General features: G+C 40.6%; 1 protein-coding gene across 1 annotated transcript in view; it reads left to right on the top strand.

Annotated features, from left to right (window-relative positions):
• The window catches only part of EIF2B3 (eukaryotic translation initiation factor 2B subunit gamma), a 99,230-nt gene that overhangs the window by 37,757 nt on the left and 35,496 nt on the right, over nt 1-25,977 (top strand). Inside the window, exon 5 of the mRNA XM_041483442.1 lies at nt 12,876-12,965. Coding sequence (XP_041339376.1) covers nt 12,876-12,965 — 90 coding nt within the window. The remainder of the gene's footprint in view (nt 1-12,875; nt 12,966-25,977) is intronic.

Here is a 25,977-nt window from a genome sequence, read left to right as displayed (position 1 = left end):
GATATCTGTGCTTTGCCTTCTTAATTTTCGTACATGAGAACATGTTGTGTTCACAGTGGAAGTGACTCACAAGTTCCAGTCAAGACTTCTGGGAGGCTTCAGTCTGCTACCTGCCATATCTACTCCTGATTTCACTGTCTGCATATCTACTCCTGATTTCACTGCTCTTCCAATGGCAATAAAAAAATTGGCCATGGGTGTTAGTTCATGTCTCAGTGGAAAAATCCAGAGTCTTAGGATATGGTATCTTAGCATATGGCTGTTTCCTAAGTTCTAGATACACTGACCTGTGAATGTTTTTATCATTGGGCAGTGCCTGAAAAGTTATTGTATGGTGAAGAGGTGAAAGCTGGACCAAGTTGTTCAGCATCCAAAAGCTTGAAATGAGCAGGGGTTTTGGGAAGGTGATGTGAGTCCACCACCAGCTGGGTGCTGTGCACACAGGAGAGTTAAAGAGAGCTGCAGTGTACACCAGGGAAAGATGTTGTGGCTGTCTTTGCAAAGGCTGATCTGACTTCTCTGTGTCAGAATTGTTGATCCCTGCTTGCTGGGTGCTGTATGCATAGGGAAAATTAGATGAGGTTATAAAGAGCAGAAAAATTTATGAGCTTCAGAAGTATTCATTCAAGGCAGACACTGACTTGAATTTGGATGTAGTCTCTAAAAGTGAATAATACCTTATTTACACACACAGTTGAATGTTCATTCCCAAAATTCTGGGATATTTTGGCTTTTAAATCTATAGTGAGGAAGGACAAACAGTATCTGTACTCATGGGGATCAAAATGCAATGGGGAAAAAAAGTGTATGAGAGCCCATTCTTAGTAGTCCTGTTTGTTACTTTAAGCAGAATTGTCACCCTCTCTGCCACTGTTTGTGAAAATCCATTGTTCACATCTCTGAGGAGCACATTGTCATCCTGTCGAATATTAAGACCCAAAACTGAGATTAAGAGTTACCAAAAAGCAAGAAGTCAGTGTTCTGCTGTTACTTGATCATAGTGGACTTATTTGCCCATTTGACCACTTAGGGGTTTTTAGGCTTCTGAGTACTGTTCATTAATGTAGTTATTTCATTGCTGAATGACAGCATGCTTTGGGGCACCGCTGTCAGTTCTAGCATTGTTTGAAAATGAGAGGTGTTTCTTGTTGCCAGAAGTAGAACTGTAGTATGGTTTGTACTTCCAGAAATTCCTTTGTGGCTTCAGTTTGTGTTTGATTTTTGGCTGGTTTGCAAAAATATATGATCCAATCGATCCAGTCATGTTTTTAATTGAAAACATGCATAGTTTGTGTATATTAAAAAAGGATCATTTGCATGTAGGGAAGAGCCCATGAAAGTGTGTTTGAGAATTCCTACTTGTATCTGGCATAGAAAAAGTTTAGGCAATTATTTTGTGTGTGTCCACTGTGTATTTTTTTTCTTTTTTTATCAATGTACGTCAGAGGTCTGAACACAAATAAAGCATGCTATGCAGACTAATTAAATCAATGCCTCTGTGGAAGCAATTTAGTTTCTGGAATTGCTCTTCTAAATCAGCGATGTAAACAAAAGCCTAGTTATTTTTATATCATTTCCCTTTGCCTCATGTACGTGATTCTGGAAGTTGAAGAGTTATATGTTTATGCCTCTTTTTACAGCAGAATATTTGCGTGGCTGAATTTTTATTGAAGCATAATTCCTGGTTTCCTTACAGCTGAGCAAGACTACTGTACTACACATTAATTTGAGTTGCTGTGAAAGGCTTTTCACGTTAAAGCTGTCAAGGCAGCAAATTGTCCACAAGTGCTTTTTTTTATTAAGAGTTGTTTGCTGCTTTTGTCCAAACAGCTGCTTCAGGCACAGAAAGTAAATGGACACCTTTTCCTGAAACAAAGGTGTGCAAAGAACAGTGTTTAGATCATGGGCTCTTACTGTCCCTCCTTCTTCCTTCTCTACCTACCTAGGAATGATACAGCTACCACTGCATTTTGTTCTGTCCCCAGAGACTCCTTTTTTTTTCTGAGATTGGCTTCAGTTTGTTGTTTCTTTGTTGTTGTAGCTTCCTCACAGACTGTGAACTCATTGTGCTGGTTCCTTTAAAATATAGAACACAAAGATATTACCTGTCTTAAAAGTGTAGGGTGTAAAGGACTGTGTACTTAAAAATATGGTCCATGCTCCCATTAAAAGTGCAATTCCAGCTTTTCAGAATAAAGCTATTTTCTAGAGAAGTCCAATTTAATAATCTAATTGTGAAGAGTGTAGCTCCTGTGGTGTGAAGATTTAGACCCACCTCTTCTGTTGCAGTGCTAAAACTCCCTTTTCTTTTTAATAGCAAATTGAGAACAGAGCCCAGAAGCATGGAATTTTTAGAAGTAAACTGGTCTTTTAAGGCTTCCAGCTCATTTTTGTTGTGCTTATTGCTTCTTACCTCTCTCTGTGTTTACTTTTTTTAAACTGTCTCTGCAAAAGCAGCCATTGTAGACTTGGGCCTTTTTTATATTACTAGCATAGCCTAGAAGGTTAGCACAGGTCTTTATAGTTACAGATTGGTTCCAATACATTTTTTTCTTTATAAACTAAGGGCAGGACTGTACATGAAATCTGTTATTGTATTTGTGCTTTGTACTCATGCACTTGTTGACTGTTTTACAAGCCAGTAACGTAGTAGCCAGAGGCTAGGAAGCTTGCCCAGAAATCTGGCATATTTAATTAGTGCTAGTAAACAAGCAGAGTTTCAAATTTAATTTTTCCTTCTTTAATTCCTATAAACCTCAAGCCATTTAAAACTTAATTTTGACACTAGTTTCGTTTATGCAGTTGGATAATACTGAAACAGTCTACAACCACAGACAGAATGGTCCCAGTCTTTTCCAAGCAAGAAGGGAATAGAAGTTGTTTTGTTTTAATAGTATCTGAGGTTGACGTAAAATTGTAAATGATAATCTTCAGGTCATCCACTACCCATTTTCTTTTTCTTTCTCTTAGGCTAAATGTTTCAAGATGAGGCAATTGTCCTACCATGAGTTTAGCCTTGCAAAGGACAGGGACTGGATTTGTTGCTGCTCTGGTTTTTGTACAGAGAGCTCTTCTAAGGGCGAATGGTGGAACATCTGAGCTCTGGTACTTGCCGTGGCCAGTTTATTGCTTCTAGGCTGTGAGGTTTAAAACTCACTGCCCCAGGTGGTATAAACAACAGAGGATTCAGTTGCTGTCTTCTCACTTGCTTTTCAATACCAGCTTGTGAGCTGTGCTGAAAATGATTCTCTACTGCTGCTTTCACTGTGAGGGACCACTGAAGTCTAGATTAATGGCATTTCTTCTATCTATTTAATTGCTGAAGCCACTCTATTTCCAGACAAGTGATGTGCTGGGTGTCATAGCAATAAATTATGTGGTAATTCTGGCCAAAAACTGGACTTCATAACTGCAGCTAAAATTTAAAAAAATTAATATTGGAATTGTGAAAATACACAGATGAGCAGTGTTTTATTAGCTGTCCTGACAACTTTTCTTTCAAGAATGTGTTTTGGGAGGTTTTTTTTGTTGTTTGTTGGGGGTTTTTTGCCTACTTATTTATGAAGGCAGCTCCCACCTTAGCATGTGCCTAAGTGAGAAACTTCACTCTAGTGTATGTGAAGATTCTCAGTCAGCAATAACTGTTCCAGAAAAGGAAGGAAACTTGCTCAAAGTACATTCTCATTGCATTGAATTCACCAGGATTTTCTTCTGCAGTGTTCTAGTTGCTGTATGATCACTATTCCAAAGGAGTAAAATTCTTCCAGCTCAACTTTAAGCTTTTATTCAGGTGCTACTAATGAGTGAAAGGTGAGAGAGATTCTTGGCAATCCAGCTGTGTCTTTAGTGCAGTATGTTTTTGTTCATCTGGGCTTAATGCTATAGATCTCCAACTCTAGCATCTTCCTAAAAGTGTTTTAGTTGTAGGTTCAGTTTCTTGTAGTAATAAGAAGCAGCAACTTCTGTTATAGCTATTAACAACAATTTTAAATCATGAGTAATCTGGTCTAACCAGAAACTAATCCAGTGTGGTTGTAACCACTGTAATTACTTGTTAAAAAAATGCAAATTTGGACTTTGGGTGGATGTTAAGGTCATCTTGTGGTGATTATACTTATTGTGTCTAGTCTTTTTTCCTTTTTTTTCCCTCTGATGCTTATATTCCTCACTCCATGGTATTTCTAATGGTGTTTTGTAAAATGCCAGTTAGCTATTAAAAGAAGTAATCATAAAGTTCTTTTGGGCTGGAAAGATGAGTGATTTTTGTCAGTGTCTTCAATCTGACTTCAGTTCTCCTTTGGTTTTCAATTCTGCTGTTACTCTGCAAAAAGAATGTTACACTAGCTAATTTTAAGACATTCTTTTAATGAAGTTCTTGTTTTATACTATCAAAATATTAGTTGATAAATCGTATAGGTTCTTTTATACTAGAAAAGAGCATAAGAATATCTGCATTTCTTGTGTGATGTTCCTAGCACCTGGGCAATTTTACAGCAGGACTGGGCTGTACTCTAAAGTGGTTCATGTCCCATGCTCTGATGGCTCTCCCTGTCCTGAAATCTCACAGCTCAAGACCAATGCTGCCTTAAATCTGAGCTAGCGTGTCTCTGAGGGTGTATCTGAATACACAGGCTGAGTCATGACTTCAGTATAACCAAGTCAGGAAACCCCTCTGTTTTCCTGTAGGGAAGCAGGATTCATGAAGTCTGAGTGCTGATTCCTTAGAAGAATTTCCTCAATATGTATTTTTCTTTTATGTACCTTTTCAGCACTGCCAAGGTGTGTGGAGCAGCCTGTCCCCTGGCAGTCACAGCCTGGCTTCCTCCACAGTGGCTCCAGAGCCAAGTTCTGTGCCCACTTTAATTTCTGCATGAGATAAAGCTGTTCTCATTACCTAATTATATATTTGACGACTTGCAGTTGTTGGGATCTTGTCAGTATGAAGAGTTATTACCATGTCAAGTGCTAAAGTGTCGAGGTTCCAGTGGAATTGAGATGTGAGTAGATATGGTAGTAAAAGCTTATTGTGAACCAAAACTGAGGCAGAAACAGTAGTTGCCAAAAATCAAGAAAAACCCCACAGGTCAAAGCATCAGCTGAAGAAGCTACAGACCATCAAGGGGCAGGAACAAAGCATAATTCACTTACAGTAAATGAAGGAAATTAGCATTGCCAGGTTTAAGGCAGAAAGTCTGGATTTACATGGGCTGGATTTGAGTAGATTTTGGTAATAAAAACCATAACACATTTTTCCCATCTTTGGACTCAAAGCTCATGTCTTGCTTTCTGGACTGTATGTTTTGGTAGGAGCCAGATGCTGATTTGTCTAACATGTGGTCTTTCTTCTCCACTTCTCTTCTTCCTTCTAACCCTGATGACCTGCTATCAGGCTCTTGTCAGGGTGTTCTTCAGTCTGGTGAAATTTAACTTTCTTGAATACAAATATGTTCTACAGAAAGACTCACAAAGGTGCACCTTCTGTCATGAAGAGCCCGTTTGTTTGTCAGGCAAAGATCCTAGCAAAGGGAAGTGAGTGATCAGCCTGTGGCCTGTGCATAGCAACAGGTTTAAAGGGAGATTTTTAATTTTAATAAAATTAAATCTGGTGGTGCAGATGTAGGTGATTCTCATGAGGTACTTGAACAGCAACTCACAATGGGAAAGCCCAAGGATGTGTGTGACAGCTTCAATTTGTTCTGCTCTTGGGCCCTGTGAAATGCAAGGGAATCATTTATGCTTATTTCAACTTTGGAAGGTTTTTTTTGCTTATGCTTTTACTTGCAATTTAAAGTTAGGGGAGGAAGAATTTATTTTTGCCTATGTATTTTAGTAGCACAAAGGGATACCCTTACCTTAAATTTCCAGATTTTGAGGATTGTATATTCTAAGTAAGGCCCACCTCAGCTGGGAGGTGCAGAAGGTCTTCAGAGCTTTGTCATGCAAGGCTTACACTGCAAGTACAGTTTTATTTGCCTTTGAGTCCAGGCCAGTGGCATGAAGAAATTGAGTCAGCCTTGCTGTGTTTAAGCTACATATTGCTAGTGACCTGCAGCTTTGACCTAGTATTCCGTTTCCCATGCATTTACTGTAATTATTTGATTTAAAAAAATATATCATGTGTCTACTGCTTAGCCCTTAGGGAGCTGATGTAGGAGGGATCAGCAGGAGCTGCTGTTCTTCAGTAGCCTCTATACAATCCTTCGGCTTCAGTGCTTTTCTTAAAACTTGTTCCTCTGAAGTGTTGTCATCCTTTCAGCCCCAGTGATTTTAGGGAACAGTTATTTACTAAGGTGAATTTCCATGAAGCAAGAAGCAAAATGAGCTGAAAATTGGAAATGATTAGGGTTGCCAGGTGCAGACTCCTAGTTCTTTCTCCTTCTTCAGCAAAGAAAGCATTTCCCAAAGCTCGATTAAATCTCTTAAATCACAGTTTAGCCCAGCATAAGAAAAATAAGCTCAAACACCAGATCTGAACTAAGTGACTAAGCCATGTCCCGTTGTGTTGGAATTGAATTGGTTATAGCACACAATAATCTACTTTATTGTCATCCTGGCCTTAACTGTAGCATAAGATGATTACATTGAATGTGTATAATAATAAGGCTTACACTTTGTATATAGCCCTTTAAATATTTTGGCAGACCATAGAAAGAACCTTTACGTGCAAGGCTTGATTAATCCTTTTCCTCTGTGTATAGAACAAGTAGCTGCCAGAGCTCAAGGGTAAAACCTATTAATAATGTCTCTGGCAGTCCCCGCCCTCCTTCACAGTGTATTCTCTTCTGTTCACACCAAACTCCAGGCTTATTATCATTTTGGTCTCCCTCTCTTTTGCTTTCCCAGTTTATACATAGCAATCAGGGTATTCTAGCAGAATAGTATCTAGTATAAAAGTGTCTAGTATAAAATATTTGCATGAACTCTGTTTTTCCAGTGACAGGGAAAGAGAAAAGGGGTGGTAGTGTTGTGGGCAGCCTGGCCCCTGCGTTGTTTCCTACAGCTGTTCACACTCAGTATGGTAGAGAAGACCCTTGGAACCAAGTTTAGGGAGGTGCTTTCACAGGCAGCTGTGTCTGGTGTGCTCTCAGGGGGTGCACGTGCATCCAGTGACGTGGCCGTGCAGCCCCTAGGGAGCACTCCTCTGACTTGGGGTGGCTGAGGAATTACTGTTGTTCTCCTTTTCATATGGGAAAGCTGAAGCAGGATGAAGAAAAACATTTTTTATAGGTTCACATGATGGGGTGGCTGTGCAGCCATTGGCACCCTTGCTGTTCAGCATCAAAGTCAAAAGAGATGTTAACTTTAAAACACGGTGTTGTTGCCAAGAAAATGACTCTTTCTACAGAGAGGTCACACTGGCTTGTTGTAAACTATTACTGACCTTGAGCAAATACTAATCCTGAGTTCTGACTGCTAACCTATACTCTTTATACTAGAGAAAATGATTTAATCTTTGGCTTTCCATGGAGGTTAGTTCCTTTACCAAAAAGTTTTCAGCATGTTTTTGTCAAAAGTGAGTTCAGAGTTTGTATTATAGTCTCATGGGTATATTAATAACATAATACAACAAAGAAAAATGGCATGTGGTGAAGGTTTTAAATGAAAAATATTTATTATTCAGAAGGCTTTCAAGCAACTTAGGTCACCAGATCAATAAAACATTTTCATTTGGAAAGTACTTCCTATTTCTGGTGTAGTGTCTCTTTAGCAGCAGCAGCTGTGAGGATGGATGGTGGGTAGTTGTTACCAGAGTTGCAGTGTCCTGTCCTCCCTTGCCAGATTCTCTATGGACCAATGCAAACCTTGCCCTCCTGCCTTTTTACAAAACTGTTACAAAACTACAGGGAGAGGAACGATGAGAGGATGAGGAGACGTCCCTGAGCAGGGAAACAGAGGTCAGGGTCACCCAGGGCTCATGGTATGTGTTGGGAGACACCACGTAGTAGCCCATGTCTTGAGCTCTTGGGGTCCCATTGCTGGGGGGCTTCTCAGCCAGAACTGAAGCAGTCCCCTCCAAGCAGTAGCATCCTCTGCCTCCCCTCTGCCCACCCTCCTCTGCAGCGGCCCCGCCACCGCAGCTCTGCAGCCCAGAGGTGGCAGCATTTCACCGGTGGGCAAAGCAGCCCGGCACACAGTGGGGACATTCATGGGGATAAGTGCTTTGGGATCTTTTGGCCAAAAGCACTGTGTAAAAAAAAAAAAAAATTAGGGTCATAAGGTGTCTGGGATTTTTGAAGAGCCAGTGTAACAGTGGTCTTTTATTATTAGTGAGTTTACAGCCAAGAGCTGTCCCGTAAATGAGCAATGCGATTTAGGGATTATTTTTTTTTCCTTTAAAAGCAGGAATGCTTGAGACATTAAAGGTGGTCTGGCAGCTTTTGCTGTGAGACTTCTCTTCATGTTGATCTGTACACTGGCTTTGTATCAACATGAGAGCACCACGTTCTTGCAGACAGGCAGGGGTCAGTACTGTGTTTGAAGTGGACCGCACGCTGCTCCACGCAAGAGCACAGTTCATGGTGTGGGGAGAGGAAGAATGTCATGGAGTGTTTGGCTGTATGGACTATGTGAACTACATGCCGTTAGTTAGAAAAGATGCAAGTGTGGAATGCATGGTTTGCACATAGCTTGCTGTTATTTATTTACTTTGGAAGGATGGGGAGGAAGATTAACTAATGCCCATGAGCCCACCTGAGGTAATTCGGGTGTAGGTTTAGGAGCCAGGTTAATAGCAAGTATGATGAGATTTTTATTGTGTCATTGCCTGGATTAGTGTTAGAGTACGGACAGCCTCAGGTCCTTGAGCTTATTTAAAGACCTTCATATTTTCTGTCAACAGCTGTATGAAGTTAGGGAAAGGGAGGCCATGGGATTTCTCTTTCTCAGCTAGTTTATTTGTGAGGTGGTGAGGTTAATGTGGCAATATCCTATGCTTAGTAGAGAGGCTTTTTGGCTTTAAGCATTGTGTGTGCTCCCTTCAGATTTATGATTTTGACCCCAGCCTGGCATTATCACACTGTCAGTGGGAGTATGGAGCTGGTTGGAACCTCCAGCTCTTGGTGGTAATCTCTCTTAATTAGTTTACAGTTGAAACAATTGTCCAACTTCTTGCCTTTAAACAAGGGAAGTTTGCTCTATCAGTGGTTGATTTCCCTGAGGGAGGAAATCCTGAGGGGGGTTATCAGGGAAAGAAAAGCTCTGGGCTCCACTTTCAAAGCAATGCCATGTATGAAGCATGCATCAATCCTGTTAGTACTGCTTATTATTTCACAATGGCGTGTCAGGAATTACAGGCACAGACTTTTCTAAGGACTCTTGCAGACCTTTATGCATTCTCATCCTGAGTCAGGATTTTGTGGAATTATGTGCTAATAAAAGCTAATTTTACACGTTGAAATTGCTCTTTTAATCTTTCCCTGACTTCTCCACAGATCTCTCCTAGCCTTCTAATTGTCGACTTTCTGCCAGGGAGCCCTCCATGCCTCATGATTAGGACTAAAATCTGCCGTCAGTTAACACACAGAGCTTATAACTGGGAGCAGCCCCCTCCCTTGCATGGGAGCACAGACAGTAACAGACACTATAGCAGCAGCACCAAAGGGAGTTTTAGTGTGTATTTTAATGACTTGTGCTTGATTACATTTGCTAGATTGAACTGAAGTTCATTTAGTAATTGGTATGATTCTTACAGGGTACACATTTGACATTCCTCCCTCATTAAAGAGCTCCAACAATGGCTGTTGCAACTTTCATCTCAAGGGTGACCCTCTCAGATACATATCCAGTCTTTTTCTTTTGATAAACCACCCAACCCGGCATTCATTAACACTTAACCATCTGCAGCCAGCCCCTCCTAGTACCTTCTCTCTGGCTTTGATGATATAATTAAAAGCCTTCTGCATTATCTCCCTCGAAGCAATAAGTCTAGGTGCGTCAGCTCCTGCATTGTTTGTTATTCGATTCTCTCTGTATCAGCTGTTCTTGCGACGCGCTCATTTTTCATATGTTGTAAAGATTAGCTGATGGAGTGGGAGATCAGAGGCATGAGACGGGAGTGTGGCTCTCCATATTAGTAACCAGATGCTCATTTGAAATGGTGATGGGGTTTGCTGTTATCTCTTAGATTATTTGGCTCCTTTGCTTTTACCTGAAGATAAACTGGTTTAAGCACTAGTCAATGAAAATGAGCATCATCTTTAGTGCCTTGTTATGATAGAGTGCTCTTATCAGACTGGTTTAGTGTGGCTATTCTCTTCTTGAGCCTGGTTTACAGAAATCACAGCTTTGTTTATGCATGTGCCCAAACTTGCCTGTTTGACCTTTGAAGCTGTGATTATAATATTAATCTATGGGACTATTCTGTTGCAAATCACTTAGGTGGTCTGTATTTTAGAGGATTTCATTGTGGGACCTCCCTCTTGTCCAGCATGATGTTCCATTATTGTTAGTATATTCTACATTGAAAGCTAGCTCAGACTGATGTTTCAGTACGTCTTCTGTCTGGCTGCTTTTTGTGGTTTTTTTTTTTTTCTTTGTGTGTGTGTGTGTGTGTGATAGAAGAGCTGAGATAGCACCATGCTATCCACTGATTTTGTGTAACTTTATAAAAAAGTTGCTTAGCTACAGAAAAACTTGGTACAATGCTTGCATGCAGATACAAACTTCAGCCCACAAATCCTCAGTGTCCTGTGGTGTAGCTAAATAGCATTATTCCAGTTTGCAGGTGGGGAGACTGCACGTGTCAGAGCCACACAGACACTGGCAACAGAACCAGCATTTACTGGGGAATTCCTGTTTTACAGCGTTGCTTGATGCCTAGCCCCTGCAGCCTTCCTCTGCCTGGTATTTAAGGGGGAGTGTATAAAAGATCTTGAATAGGAAGAGAAAAAACTGGCATTCCGACACTAGAGAAATTTTGTCTTGTCATCTTCAGGTTAGGAATTGGATTTTTTCCTCCCATTTTTGCCTCTCCTTCGTATGTTCCATCTGTTTCTATATTTTTACATGTTTACTGCCTGTTCCATTAATTTGTTAATTTTCCCAGTAAACTATTATATTCATTACATAAATACAAAGGAACCCTTCTCAGAGAAGATAGGAAATTTTCCCCTCTCATACATACACAAAATGTGGAAACCATTCTCAGGATGCAGAGCAGGAGGGAATCTGCTGACTTCCAACTGCAAGATCTCATTAAAATTAGTGGATTCCCTATCCTCTTTGCATAAGGAACATTGCTATTTGGGCTGCCTTCCACAGCAACATCTGGGCCACTGATAACATCAGTACTGGAGCATTGCTAGGTGAGCTCATGTTTTGTTAATGAAGTAATCTACTGAAAGTGCATATATCATTTTCGAGGACCACATACTTCACTGCAAAGTGTTGTACTACTATTATAGGAGCTTTCCTTTTGCAGATGGGACTTAAAGAATTTTGTTATAGTCAAAAATATGTGTAGCTTGAATGGCATGCTTGAGAAATGCCACATAAGTCATGAAATGTTAAGACTTAAATACTTTGGTAGTTCAAGGCATTAATTGTGAAGTGCACTGAAAAATGGCTTACTAGAACACCTGATGTTCTTGGTAGCTTTGGTGTTACTAAATATTTGGTGTGGTAGTATTGGTTTACTGTTTATATGCATGCCCCAATTGGTGAGTGATCCTTCTGCTGAGCTAACTGCATAATAAAAGTGATCATGATCACAAACATCTGACTTTAGTGTGTTCTGGAATAAGCAAACCAAGTTGGATAGAGTACACTGATAAAATATGTTCATTCGAACTTAATTATGAAATCCAGACATCAAAGGAAGCAAAATGAAAACAGAGACAATTTCAGGTGTGGATTGAAATTTGTCTCCTTAATAGCCTCTGACCGTGAGTGCAGTTATGGGTGTCTTGAACAGCTCAGCACAGTCCCTGACTGTTGTTGTGTTTTGTCTTTTTTAATCTGCAGGCTAAATATTCTTGTGGCTTTTCTGTTCTGAGAACTAGTGGCAAATGTTCAGGCGGCCAGAATGCTCTCAAATGAGACCACAGATTTGTACGAGGGAAAATAATATTGGCCTAAAGTATCTAGATGGTTTGAAACAGGTTCCAAAAAGGGTTTCTGTTATCTAAGAACAGAGAAAGCATAAAGAGAAGCAATAGAAGCAGTCAATGAGTCTTTATGGTTTAAACTTTGTTCTTAAAATTTTGAAGCTACCAGAGATTCCCGAGGTTCTGAAATATTAACCTGACACTGCTCCAAAAGCAAAGACTTCCCTGTTTGGCTTATGATGAGTGGGAGTTTTATGGATCTTTCCCAACTTACTGGGCTGGATAGCCAAATGCTTTGTAATTGAGCTGTGGCAATCATTTGTAATGTGTAGTGTAGGAAAGGTGAGCAGACCCCATCTCCTTTCCCTCTTCCCCTCCAGGAAGTGTTGGAGAAAATACAGTAGTGTTGTGTTTGCTAGCAGAACATGCCCAGCCTTGCATATATATTAAGGCAGGCACTTAGCCAGAAGCTTTGAATTATTGTACCCTGACATTACCCACTGTAACTTTTAGCACTCTGGGCCCATTACTTTGGCTTCCTGCCCAGTAATGTGCAATTTCCACTTACATGAGAAGATGTAGCAGGAGTAATGACTCCTTGGAGGAGGTGTTTTCTTTTGCAGCAAATCAGCCCAGGGCCAGCAGGTGTAAGTTTATAGACACAGCCCAGTAATGGCAGCCTGAGCTCTTCTGTTCCAGCAATGCAACAGTACATGGAAAGGAACAGACCTTTGCCCACTTGTCACTATCACCTCACCTCATTGCAAAGTCAAGTTCTTGTAAACAGCCATGCAAAAGCTCCATGATTTCCCTTTCTTTATTCTTTTCCAGGCATCCCAGAATGCACATCAGAACAGGGCTGATGGATGCCCATCTCTACTGTCTGAAGAAATATGTGGTAGACTTTCTGGTAGAAAACAGGTAAGAAACCAAACAACACATGAGGTGGTAGCAGGCGCTTGCATTGACATATGGTTTACACCAGAGCTTTTAAAGGGATTTTTTTCCCCATTAAATTAGCTAGCATAAAACAGAAATATAAAAGAAACCAGTTTTCAAAATATTTTAACTATAGTAAAAGGAATACCAAGTATTGTGTTTGGGTGTCTTATTAGGATCTTTTTGAAAACCAAAAGAATCCCAGCATAAGTGAACACTAACATTTTTGTCTCTTTTATGCATCCCTTCTTTTTCTAATGTATCTATTCTTTTTGGCTGCTCATTTTAGCAGGACTTCCTTATTGTTAGGCTTGTGAATACATTTCTGACCTTTGATTTCCCCCACCACAGTCTGTTTTGGTCTTTGCAATCACCTTCCTTCTGCCCCTTCACATCCACCACCACTGCAGGTGGGCTATCTCTGTAGCATCCTATGTTTTAGCTTGTGATATTCCTCTGTCAAAACTCTGAGACCACCCACTGAGAGTAAGAAAAACATCCATTTATGGAAGTGGAGAAGGATCTTAGCTATAATATTTCATGAAACAGACAAAAAAAAACCCTGTTTGTCTTTTAAAAACAAACAAATGAACACTCCCCCTCACAGTAAGTAGTTCAGTTTTGGAATTATGTCCTGTTCCTAGACTTTTTATAGCCCTCTCATGCCCATTACATATACGGAATGCTCACTGAGTTCTCAAGAGTTTTTCTACCCTTTTAAGTAAGATAAAAGATACAGGGGCTAAGTGTTGTGTTCATAGTACATTTTCTTAGCAGATAAACTGACATGTGAAAAAACATTGAGGGTGGGAGATTTATGTTAGTCTTGACCATATACAAATCTGGTGATACAGCTGGATGCATGCTTGAAGGAGCTCTTCCAGAATAAGGGTCTGTGAGCGAGTTAAAATTAAGTGGAAAATCTGTGTTAACCCTGAGGGCAGTTTCTTACCATGCATTAGAATAAGGCTTATCCAACACTTTGGTACACGGGGGGCATTGTACAAGTTCTTTTAGTTCCCACTTGTGTACAGAAACCTGTGAAAGGTGAGAAAGTTTCATGAGCAGCAGATGCTTTAAACCTGGAATAAACCATTTATTTAGTGTATTTTAGAAAGTTGGTGAGGGTTTGGAATTCTCATGCTTCCTGTGGTAGCATGAAGCAGTGTTTACACCTTTCTTTTGTCATAATACAGCATGTAGAACTCATTTCTTGAAATCCTAGCCCCTAGTTTTGCTGGGATTAGACATTTCTGGAATATTAGATATTTCATGTATTCAGTTATTTTTCCCTGGTATTTCATTTGGTTTTGACTTTAGATCTGCGGGACAAGGATGTTCTTTGTCAGATATGTCACTCAGAGAGTGACATATCAGCCTCTAGGTGTAAATAGCAGTAACTTCAGATTTCAATTTTTTTTCTGCTATTTCAGTGGAAACTGGTGAGATCTTTGACTTTTTCAGTCAGGATTTCACCTTGTATTAACCAAAGCCAGTAGAGTAAAACTCTTCTAGTTGCCCCCAGATCTCCATAGAAGAAGACCACTGACTTTCTGCAAGTATAACCAACTGGGTTTTTTTTTTGTTGTTTTTTATAGCGAGGTTATTCTCTGTCTTCACTATTTTTTGAAGCTGTGCTGCTTTTCTGTGACACTTCCATGACAAATAGATCATTACAGCAGTTAGACAGCATTTCTTAAGACCTGATAGCAACATCTGGCTTACTGATGGTAGATAGCTGCTTCATTCTCTTTATTATACAAATACTGCTTATTCAGTCAATTGAGAGAGTCAATTGCAAGTAATGTGCTTAACTGGCAAATCTGGAGAATGGGACTTTTGCCATAAGGAATAACTTCAGCTTTCAGACTTCTGGCACTGGTGGGCATGTGCAGCTTGTTTTTCTTCTCTGAGGAAGGGGAGGACAGTGCATACCCAAAGATCTTTCCATGTTTGGCAGCAATATGCCAAGACTTTTGAAAGACTCTGGGGATTTTTTTTTTTGCCTCAAAAGTACTGACATCTACATAATTGTTTGGGTTTAAGGATTCATTTTAATACTTTGGGTTTTAGTCTAGAAAGAACCTACAGTAAGATTTTGCCTCTCTGCAATTCTGCACTAGGACTGGAGAAGCTCAGATGCCTTGTTTAAGTTGTGCGTGTTTAAAACTAACAGCAGGGACTGAAGGGAACAGTGAAGCTCTTGTACAGTGCCAGGAAGTACTGACACAGTGTACTTCCTCAATATTACAATATTTACATTGTGTTAATATTTTAACAGCGGGGTTTGATGGCAGGCAGAACACCTTTTTTCATTGTTTGTAGCTCAGTGAAGCATTTACATTTTTTCAAATGTTTTTTTGACATACAAAAGTTGAAAAGATGTTGCCCAGCAGTAGAAAATTCAGTTGCTACAACTGGCTTTTGTAGAGGAAAATTATGATTACTTCCACATTGAAGCATTATGTGAAAACTAATGTGGTTATCTGTATGGGATCTGTTTCTTCTTCAGTGAGTCCCAGCTTAGCTGCAAAGATATGGCAAGAACAAGCTCTGCCTGGGTGAATCTAATTTGTTTATAGCTGTACCTGTAAGAGTAATTGGCATTCAGTTTAATATATGTGTTGTAGATAAAGTACAAAGTCACAAGCAACTAATATGAAAACAGGGGAAAAAAACAAAACATGAAATGGCTAAACCTTGGTTCTGTCTAAGTATATAAATCTTGCTTTAGGATTTGGAACAACTTTGTTGAGTGGCAGCTTTGGAAAAAGGCTGAATATTCAGCTCCAAGATGAAGTCATGATACCAAGGGTTTTTTCATCAGTTTTATCACTGTCTTGCTTTGTGGTACTAGACAGATCCTTTGATTTCTCTATGTACTTGTTTCCTCTTCTGGGTGGGATTGTTTGGAAAATAATCAGTATTTGCTTGGCAGCAGTGAGATGCTATGATGAGGGATGTTAGGAGAGGTCAAAATACTGTTTGGTAGCCTGTAACTCAGTTTGTAGTCCTTTAATACATTTTTATGAACTATTTTTAAAGGCCTGAATTTATGATTATCCTGCCTGAAGTTTTATTGCACTATAGCAAATCAAATTCTTGAGTTTTAAAAGGCAGAACTTGCTAGTGCCTTTGAATAAAAGTCAGAGGAAATATTCTGTTTATTAGAACACCCTCAAATATGTATGTCCAGACAAAAATAAAAAATACCATGCCCCTAATGTAATTTAAACCTGGGGAATTTATTTTTCAGGAATGAAACTGCTTTTTCTTTCCTCTCCTAGGAGGAAAAAATGCATATTGGCAGTTAAATCTCCATCTATCACTCATCCACTAGTTCAGCACTGAATCCTAGTGAAGTCAAGTGTGCAAGGGTCCTACCCTGTCCAAATCTGCCAAGCTCAAATGCTCGTGGTTCCATGCTGGCTTGGGCTACAGCTGAAGAAATTCTTGCCCATAGCAGTTAGTTTCCTACAGCTGGAATTTGTTCCTTCTCTTCTTTCCATACTTGTGCTTCATGAGGGTAGGTTGGTTAAAAAGTGCTCTTTAACCAGCTGCACTGGCAGCCTCTGCACAGGGGTGCCAGTATGGGATTGGGAGCTCTGCCTCGGACGAACGTCTCCATCCCTGCATCTGCAGTGGATACCCAATCACTGGTGACTTCTGAGTCTGTCCACATGGGATTCACAGACCATACCCTGCTACCAGCTGGATTTATCCTGTCTGAACAGGAGCTGTGACCTCAATGTGAAGCAGCTCTTGTTTGGCTGAATTTTCTGCTGGTGGTACCTAGCTCTAGGGTTTATTTCAGCAGAGGCCTTTGATTCTTCACCAGGTTCCTTTCTTCAGGAGTGAAATTGGAGTTGCTGAGGTCGGTCTTGGTGGAGAGTGTGGAGTTGTATCACACCTGCACATGGGAGGGAAGTCAGTTAAAAATACAAGCTCTTTGCATTTAGGTGAGAGCTTTCCTTTCCTCAGCATTTCCTCTTTCAGAGCAAAGCCAGCCCGTGGATCTCATAGCTGCCACACTCTGTGCTGTGAGAAGACAGGCGAGCAGAGGCTGTGCGTGCTGCTGGAGCTGCTCTGCCAGCCCAGGGAGGGACAGCTGAAGGTGAACACCTGCACCACACGATGAACTGCACAATATTGCTGTTCTTAAAGCGATCGTTGCACGCGCTGAGCCAGCAGTGAGACAGAAGCAGAGGCTGTAGCTGGCTGGGGGCACGGCTCCACCCCACAGCTGGCGGGCCTCACACCCCTGGGGCCCTGGAGTGGCAGCCAGCACAGTAGCCAGTCCCTTTTTTGGCACTCTCCTGAGTGCTAGGTTGGAATCCTGCCTCGCTGCTGCATTCGGAGCAGATGGAAGAAGAGAGTCCTTATTCCCTTTCCCCCTGAACTCCACGTGTAGCAGAGGGCAGGATGCGGGCCCGTGCCGTGTGAGCCCCGCGTGCCTCACAGACATGTGCTGCTATTTCTTTGCTGTGTGCTGACAGTTGGCTTGCTAACAATCCCAGCAGAGCTGCTACCAGGAGAAACGTGATCAAAGGGAAGTTGCATGGTAGCTTGCGTTCTGGTTTTCCTGAAAATTTCTAAAGCTTCGGCCTGGTGAAGTGAGATACATAATTGAGAGGAGGGCAGAGGGGAGATAGGTGTAGAGCAACCCCTTTCCTTGTAAAGTTTTAACATGGAAAATTCAAACTTGCTTTGGAAATTTAAGTCTTGGAGATATGTCTCTACATATCCTGTGAATATGCTTAAGAACATACCTAATATGCATTTATAATACATGTATACATGAATGGCCTTGTGCCCAAAGTCAGTTGTGCAGGTACAGATGGTAGCATTTGTTGTATTTGTTAGAATTTTACCATGCTCACAGCTGTAGGCATATGGGGGCTGCTGTTTTCACCCCTCATTGAGGTAGACCACAAAGTCCAAAGCCAGATCAAGGCTGCCTAAAGCAAAGCAGTATGTGGTCCTAATCAATAAGGTCCCCAAAATAATTTTTCTCAGATTTCATCAGTGCAGAGCTTATCAGGAATATACTAATCAAACTGTAGTTACAGGTTGAGCATACAAAAACCTTTGGAACTTTTTGCTATTGTTTTTCCCATGTATTATGGTACAGCCTCAGTTATGTGACTTTGTACCTTGTTTGGGTTTTTTTTCCCCCATCTGTGACCATTGCTTCATTTTATTGCCTGAGATGTTTACTGAAGGAGACACTGCTCAGCGTTGTACATAACTTCTGTAGTTCAGGTGGAGGCCACCAGCCTTAATCCCTGTTTAAACCATGTTCTGTAGATAAGTCAAATACTTTGTTTTGAAAAGGTAAAAGTAAATACACTCCTCTTGGCACCCATCACTGATTTTATAATGCCCATTAACTCTTTCCAGCATATCTATTAGTGAAGCAGTGGTTTTCCCCTTCTGAAAGTCGGAAACCAGAGTACATAAGAGTTGAGGTTTGAAGCAGCTTTGTCTTAAGTATGCCATTTTTCAATTATTAATGTTATACAGGGAGCTCATAATGTTGAAAAAGTATTTTCCATTGATGATAGCTGTTGCAGGGTGATAATCAGTGGCAACCTGCAGAAATTAGATTTATGTTCTGCATTCAGCACCATCCATAAAATCCTCTGACAGAAGGGAATTACAAAAAAAACAAACAACAACAAAAAAAAAAAAAAGTAAATCAGTTCTTCAGGCATCATTCATTTGTCTTACATCTTAGCAGTTCTTTTCTCCTCTTGCAGCCCTCTGCCTTGTACATTTAACACACATGTTCTAACAAATGAGGCATTCTTCTGCCTCATTACACAAAGGTGATCCATCCCCAGGGCATAGTCCATCTTTGCATTTGGTAAAGAAGAGATTGAGATTGGTGAGAGAGGAAAAGTAGGTGTGTTTTTAAGGGTTGTATCATAATGTGAACACACAAGGTCTTAATTGAGGTATAAGCAACATGCTGCTAGTTTTTCTTAATTTGAGTGCCCTGACTAGTACCATGATATTCTTTAAGTGTGTGTATATATATTTATGTATGTGACACTTCTAGAATTAATCAGTGTCTCTTGCTGTGACTCTTGCTAACGGAGTAGCTGTTATCAGCATAGATTTATCACCTTTCATGTCAGCCACCAGAAGGAGAGGGGATGCTCTAAACCTCAAAGAATATCCATCTCGGCATTTATAACCTTGGCCCAGAGCATACCCTGTGGAACAGTGCACAAATACTTCAATTGCCTTGCAGAAAAGAGAGAATGGAGCATGCCCAAAGTAGAAGTACTTCTACTTTTTAGAAGTAAAAAAACCCAAACCAAACAGGTCTCTTCCAAGCATGTGCAAACAGTGTTTTTTCAGACTTAGCCTGGTGTAGTATGGGCACTTTTCCTGTTTACAAATGTAATGCCCAGACGAAAAGACAACCCTGTGGTGTGCCAAATTCTAAGCATGGAAGTGCAAGAGCTTTTCAGCACAGCAGATGAAATATTTTTAACATGATCAAAACAAAAGGGTTTTTCCATAATTTTTTTCTTGGAAATAGCTGAGACGTTTTTGGTGACGCTATCCAAAAAATAATCAGCTTGAGGGAAACACCTGGCATGGGTAATTTCAGCCAGAACAGTTATACTTTGGCAAAGTTTACAAACAGATGAAAACAGAGACTTAAAATAGGAAATTCTGGACAATTTTTCTTCAGGCATCCTAGTTGCACCACCTCTGAATGTTGGTCATTTCGGATTTGGTGGAGGCAGATGCCACTGTGTGTATACTCAAATGTTCTGAGTTTTCTGTTCTCCACCTGAGTGTCACATGCACTTTGTGACGTAAGGTCATCAGACTTCATTTCTACAGACTGTGCAGGCATACGTAAAACAAAATTGGCAACACGCATTCCTCTTACATAGTAGGACATTTCACATACTTTTATGGTGTCCTTCCCCCTTTTTCCCCCACCCCTCTTCCTCCTAAAACCATAAAATTTTACTGTGTTTAGTAATGTGTTTTGCAAATCACCATTTTGTCCAGAATCTAGTCCTTCTGAAGTTTTAGATGTAGAAAAAGCCACAGTTTCCCAGGTACAGTCACCTGGGAAGTGGGCAGCCCTTCCTGTGTCCAGAAGGATCGATTGTGGTACTGGAAAGGCAAGAATGACAAACAGCAGCACTGTGCTCATGTCAAAAGGTCTGAGTTGGCAATTCACAGTGCCTTATCCTGGAAATGCTGAGTGCTAACATCTTGCCTGCCACCAGGGAAATCTACTTTCCCTGAGGAACCCTCCTCTCAGGGTGCACACTGTGAGAGTCTGAGCTGTAGCTAAGAAAACAAATCAGCTTTCTGCAGTTCTTCCAGCGCTGGAGAGATGCCTGCCAGAATTTGCCAATAGAGAAACTCTTTTCTGAACTGAGCAAATTTGCAGTAAACTTTATAGCCAAAGTCAGTATGATTTGTTTACAAAGTTAAACACTGGGGTTTGGGTTGGTTTTTTTTTTTTATTAAACTGCTGAAATAAATAAGAGCAAATTGTGTGAGGTCATAGTGCTCTGCCTTTCCAAACTGCTTCAGCTGCAATCCCAGAGCACACTTCTCTGCTCAGCTCCCCTCTGCTGTGTCCAGAGAGCCTCTGCTGGGCCAGCACCAAGAGGGGAGAGGAATGTTTGCTGTCTCAGTGTGTGTTGGGAGATCTGTGGCCATGAAAAGAGCTGCAGCAGAGCCACCCTTCTCCGTTGATAAAGGGCAGGGCAGTGTGAGATCTTTGGAAGCTGGAGGTGTGAGTGACTGTCTCTGGAGCTCCTGCTTGGATGGCTGTGTGCTATGCTGTACACAAAGGCCCCTGCAGGTTTATATTAAGGTGCTGCCCAGACTAAACCAGTGCATTTTTTCTTTTTCCCCTCTAAATGCCTTTTTATCATTCAGGCTGTCACCTGTGTTTCCTGGCAAGGGCTGCTGGCTGGGGGAGGTCTGGCAGAGCTGAACACCCAGCTTTGGTGGTCTTTGTGTGGCTGCCTGAAAGATGGCTTAAAACAGAACCTGCTCTGTGAATACCTGCAAGTTAACATGTGTCAGCCGTGTGGCTGGAAGGTTTCTCTTTGCTGTAAGGAGAGATTTTATAATGAATACTTTCCTTGTGATTAAAACGGATAAATAAACAAATAGCTCCTACAGGAAGTATACTGTGTGAAGTCAGGGCAAATAGATTGTAGCTTTTCAAACAAGGAAGAGAAAAAGAGTGAAAAACAACCCACAATCAACCCAACCCAGGCTCCTCCTTAGTGCATTTAATCTATTACAATGTGAAATGGCAATTCATCTTCCCTATTTCCTTTCCTTGTCAAACATATCCAGCTGTTGGAGCTTTCCTTGCTCCTTACTAGAAATGCCAGGATTTAAAATTTGTTGATGTCCTCATCCTCCAGGGTATCATTACTGCTATCATCTTTCCATGGTACCAATCAAGCTTACTCCTGAAACCTCAGGGGGAAAAGCCCTAATGATCCAAACTAGATTTAAACACATTATGATTTTCAGCAAATGCCTTCTGTAAGAAATACAATTCCTTTTCCTGTTGGCAGACTACCTGGGAGTGGACATATCTTTGGATATGCTCCATTGGAGCTAATCAACTTCATCAATAACTGCAAACCTTTTTGTGGGACCATGATACTCCATAGTGGCCACCTGCCTGACATACCAAAGCATGCTTGGTGACAGCACCAAGATGTGTTCTTGCACCCAAGCTGCTCCTAATGCAAATTTTTTCTAAGGTAAATGTTAAAATGTGTCAGTTTTGTTCTCTTACTGTGACTTACAGCATCATATTATGACCCTTTGGATTCTGTAAAAAAATATAGGAAGGGCATGAAAGATGTCATTCAATTATAGAATCATAGAAATATTTAGATTGGGGAGGAATGTCTAGCAGGATCTAGTCCAGCCTCCTGCTCAAGTCTAACTCTTGTGTTGCTCAGGGTTTTTTTTGCAGTTGAGTTTTGAAAATCTCTAAGGATGGAAACTGGGCCTTGTCCCAGGACTGTACCACTCACTGAAAAGTTATTTTCTTTATGTCCCAACTGGAATTTCCCTTGTTGCAGCTTGCATCTGTTGCCTCTTGCTCTCTCACTGTGCACCTCTTGCAAGACTCTGTCTTCTGTATCACTTCACTTGTGGCAGTGGAAAATCGTAATCAGATTCCCCCGCAGCCCTCTCTTCTCCAGGCTGAACAAACCCAGCCCCCCCAGCTTCTCCTCCTGTGTCATGTGCTCTTGGCCCTCGTGGTGGCCTCAGCTGGGCTCCTTCTGATCTGATAATAAACATTAAAAATGGTTAACTATTTTTCCACTGTTTGATGCAGTTTCAGTTTCTTTGGGTAACCTTCACTCAAGCTGACTTCTGTCTTCACACGAGATGTGATTTCGGAACCAAGTAATTAGTTTACCCATCTTTGTGTGCTTTTTTCTCATTGATTTTTTTCTTCTAAATCATTGCAACTTGAGCAGAATCACCCTAAACATTCCTTTTTCAATGCAGTACATTTTCTGTACCCAGCACTACTTGCATGTAAGATAATGCTTTGGGTAAAGTTATTATCTTGCCTTGCTGGGCATCTCCCTGTGAGGACACAATCCGTATACTATGATACCATATATATGTCTCTTGCATATTGAAAAACATAATTCCCTTGTATTCTTCATTCAGATGATCTGAATGTACTATTTTCAAGATAATGTTTTCTTTTCTGTCCCTCTCTGTTTTGCTTCTAAATCTCTGTTCTTCCACAACACCTCAGTCACTGATACATCTTTCTGAAATGCTGAGTCCCCTTTTACTGACTGGTTGAATTTTGGGTAAAGAGAGAAAACAATTATTGTCTTCCTAGTATTTCGCTTTTTCTTATCGTTTTTTTTTTTTTTCTTATAGTTTTTTTTTTAATTCTAGGTGTTAGTTCAATGTTAAATTTCATTGTGCCTTAGCAAGGCAAATGAAACATGAACAATCATAAATATATCTGTAACACTGTTGCTGACTTTATTATTGCATTGAATTACTGTTGTGGGAGACTTCTAACTTCCTGCCTGTAGATGGGACAGTAAATGCTACCAGTGATGACAGAACACACATACATGAAAATGTATAGCTAAGAAGTGTCTTCCTGAAGTTGGTGAACCATCATTCAATCAGTAATGGTACTCTGAGTTCCATTTTGAATGTGATAAGGAGCCTAGAGCGTGAGGTAAGGGTTGATCTTAGAACTATCTTGAATCAAAGAGGAGCAACTGTGAATTTCTTTACTTAAAGTGAAAAAAATAATAAAATTAAAAAAAGGAGTATTACATTTTAAATAGTCTATGAGAAGTGCTGAATGCTGTCTAGTTAAACTACTGGTTTTGAAGAAGTCCAAGAGCTGAATGAAGAGGAGTGATATTTCCCCTAAATCAAAGATGCAGAGATGAACTATAGCTCCCACAGCATTTTACACCAAACTTTTATGGATTAATACCACCTGGAAAGAACACTATGCATAAAAGCTGTCTTGTGAAAAAAGAGGAGATGGGATTCATTGGCCAAAAAGCTTTCAAAGTTCTTCAAGAAAGGACAAAGTGAAAACAAAAAAAAAGTTTAGTTTTATCAGAGACAGATCACCTTGCAAACACCATGGTAAAAAGAACAGAAGAGTTGTCCTACAGGGAGGGGTGGAGCAAGGATTAGCAATGAGTATAGAGGATAGGAGTTAAGGTAGAATGATTGCTGGGAGAAGGGCATAGAAATGGTACTTGTATAGGTGCAGGCAGGATTGAATTATGCATCAGAGCTTCCAGTTTATTTCCCAGACTGCTGAGAGAAATTAGTCAAACTGAGGATAGGTCAGTTTGATTGCAGATCACCAAACACAGTATCTGCATGGAGAAAGAGCAAAGTCTCTCATGTGAGCATCTCCAGTGCCTGTAATGCAATACCAGTGGAGTGGGGTGGAAGATGTTGCCCATGTGAAGCTACAGCCGTGTCTGTATTTTCTGGCACTTACACGTTTTATACAAGTCTGAAGTGTTTCAGTCTATTTATCTAAATACATAATTATGCACCTAAAGTTTACATAACTCATCGGTCTATAGATACATGTCAGCCTTATCAAATGCATTGTATATGTGTGTTTGTTTAGGCAAATTGTCAGAATGCCTGTTTCTTTTTCAGAAAAGGAGCCTAATTTCAAAGGCACTTAGAAAAAAGTTGGTAACTCAGACACAGATGGCTGCAAAGGCGGAGGTGGGAGAGAAACGGGAAAGATGAGTTCTGGCAAGGAATCACATTTGTTGCAGGTGCGCTTGTTTTAGAAGAATGGGATGCTGTCTGGGAATGAATGAGATCCATTCCTCAGCAGTGTGTACAACCTGCCAAACACCCTGGGTGGCCTCCGACAGCCTCAGAGACTTTTGGTCAGAGAGAAGTTCTAAAAATGTCTAAACTTGCTGGCATTCCTGTGCAAAAGCTGTGTTAGTTGGGAGCTGTGGGGTGTTGCTGGCTGTTTGGCAAGTGGGCAGAGTTAAGGTTACTTAGATGACCTGAGCTGAGTGTGCACACGCTTTCAAAGGATTTGAGTATGTAATTGAGGAGTTTTAATTTCTGTGGTCAATTTTTCAGAAAGCTGCCTTGTTTCCCAAAGGGCCTTTTGGCAGAAGTGGAAGTTAGATCCCTGCTCCTTTAACTGCATCCAGACTTGGTGGAACTTGAGAACAGCTTTTATGTGGTTTGCATCCATACCATCCCTTTCATACTTTGATCTGGTTCCTCTCCGTGTTATGGTGTCTGTGACTGTCACTTGCGTGTCTTCTGCTTTCCCTCCATCACCCGGAACGTGGGGTTTTGGTGGTGATTCTGCAGTTTTGGGAAGTCATTCATAAACCTGAGCCTGCAAAGCTGTGCAGTTTTACTGGCTTGCTGCGTAATGGCTTTTGAATGAGTCATGCACGTTCTTGTGAGCTTTGGGAGTATGTTGCTGTCAGGCTTGAAGGTTTTAGTTAGAAAATAGTATGGAAAGACAAATGAAGCACAAAGGCAGTCATGTGGAATTACCTTTTAGTAGATCATTTCTCGAAGTTTCCTTGTCTTTTCCCTAGGCTTTTAACTTCAAAAATAAGAGTCACTGACAATTAGTATGAAATTATGGCAGGGTGTGAGAAATGTATTTACTCTTTTTGTGGTCCAAATTTTGAGAGTAGAACTGGAGAAATAGAACATAGCAAGATATAACAGATGTTTAATGCTGTGACGAGTGCTGCAGGTTATTGAATTAGGCACAATTAATTGCCTGGTAATTTATTGGCTTGCCTGGTTACTTTGGAGTTTTCCTTTATTATAATTGGTCTTGGTTACATCAAACAAAGGCAAAAGGATTATTGCAAGATGTAAGGACAGAATTAGCCTTCTGCAGAGATGTGGCACACCCTAGAGATTTATCACTTGATTTTTTTTTTCCTTTTGTATGTAGTCCTTCTCTGCTTTCTCCACATTCTTAGCATGTCTCAGAAATTCCAGCATTTTTAGTAATGAATCAGTGAGAAGAAGGGGAAAAGTCCTATAATTCCTTTCTCCATTGTGCTTGTTAAAACCACGTTGTGGGAAATGGACCCAAACACTGTATTTTAAGTGGTGTTGAGTCCGAGGCAGGTGGTATTAACTCAGGACTGCATTAACTCTTTTCAAATCTCTTTCCTGTTTCCTTGAGGAAACATGCCTGGTGTATATATGTGGCATGGGCTGTTTGCCTGCCTCTTGCATTGACATTTTAATTTGGTCCATGATATAAATATCATTTCCCTAATCCCCCTTGCCCTGACCCTGTTTTGTCTGTTTTGTCTTTTCTTCAAAGTGAGTTGACTTTTTTTTTTCAAGAAGGAGGGGGGAGGAGATGGGAATGGTGGCTGGCTGCTCTATTTTGGAGCATTAAATGCTCAGGGAAAAAATCTCAGAGTAACTGTTGTTTCTTTCTTTG

Source organism: Pyrgilauda ruficollis, unplaced genomic scaffold, assembly GCF_017590135.1.
Source record: "Pyrgilauda ruficollis isolate IOZ18807 unplaced genomic scaffold, ASM1759013v1 scaffold6, whole genome shotgun sequence".
NCBI classification, from domain to species: domain Eukaryota; kingdom Metazoa; phylum Chordata; class Aves; order Passeriformes; family Passeridae; genus Pyrgilauda; species Pyrgilauda ruficollis.
Note: the sequence above shows the minus strand (reverse complement) of the source record. Positions and strands in the feature narration are given on the sequence as shown.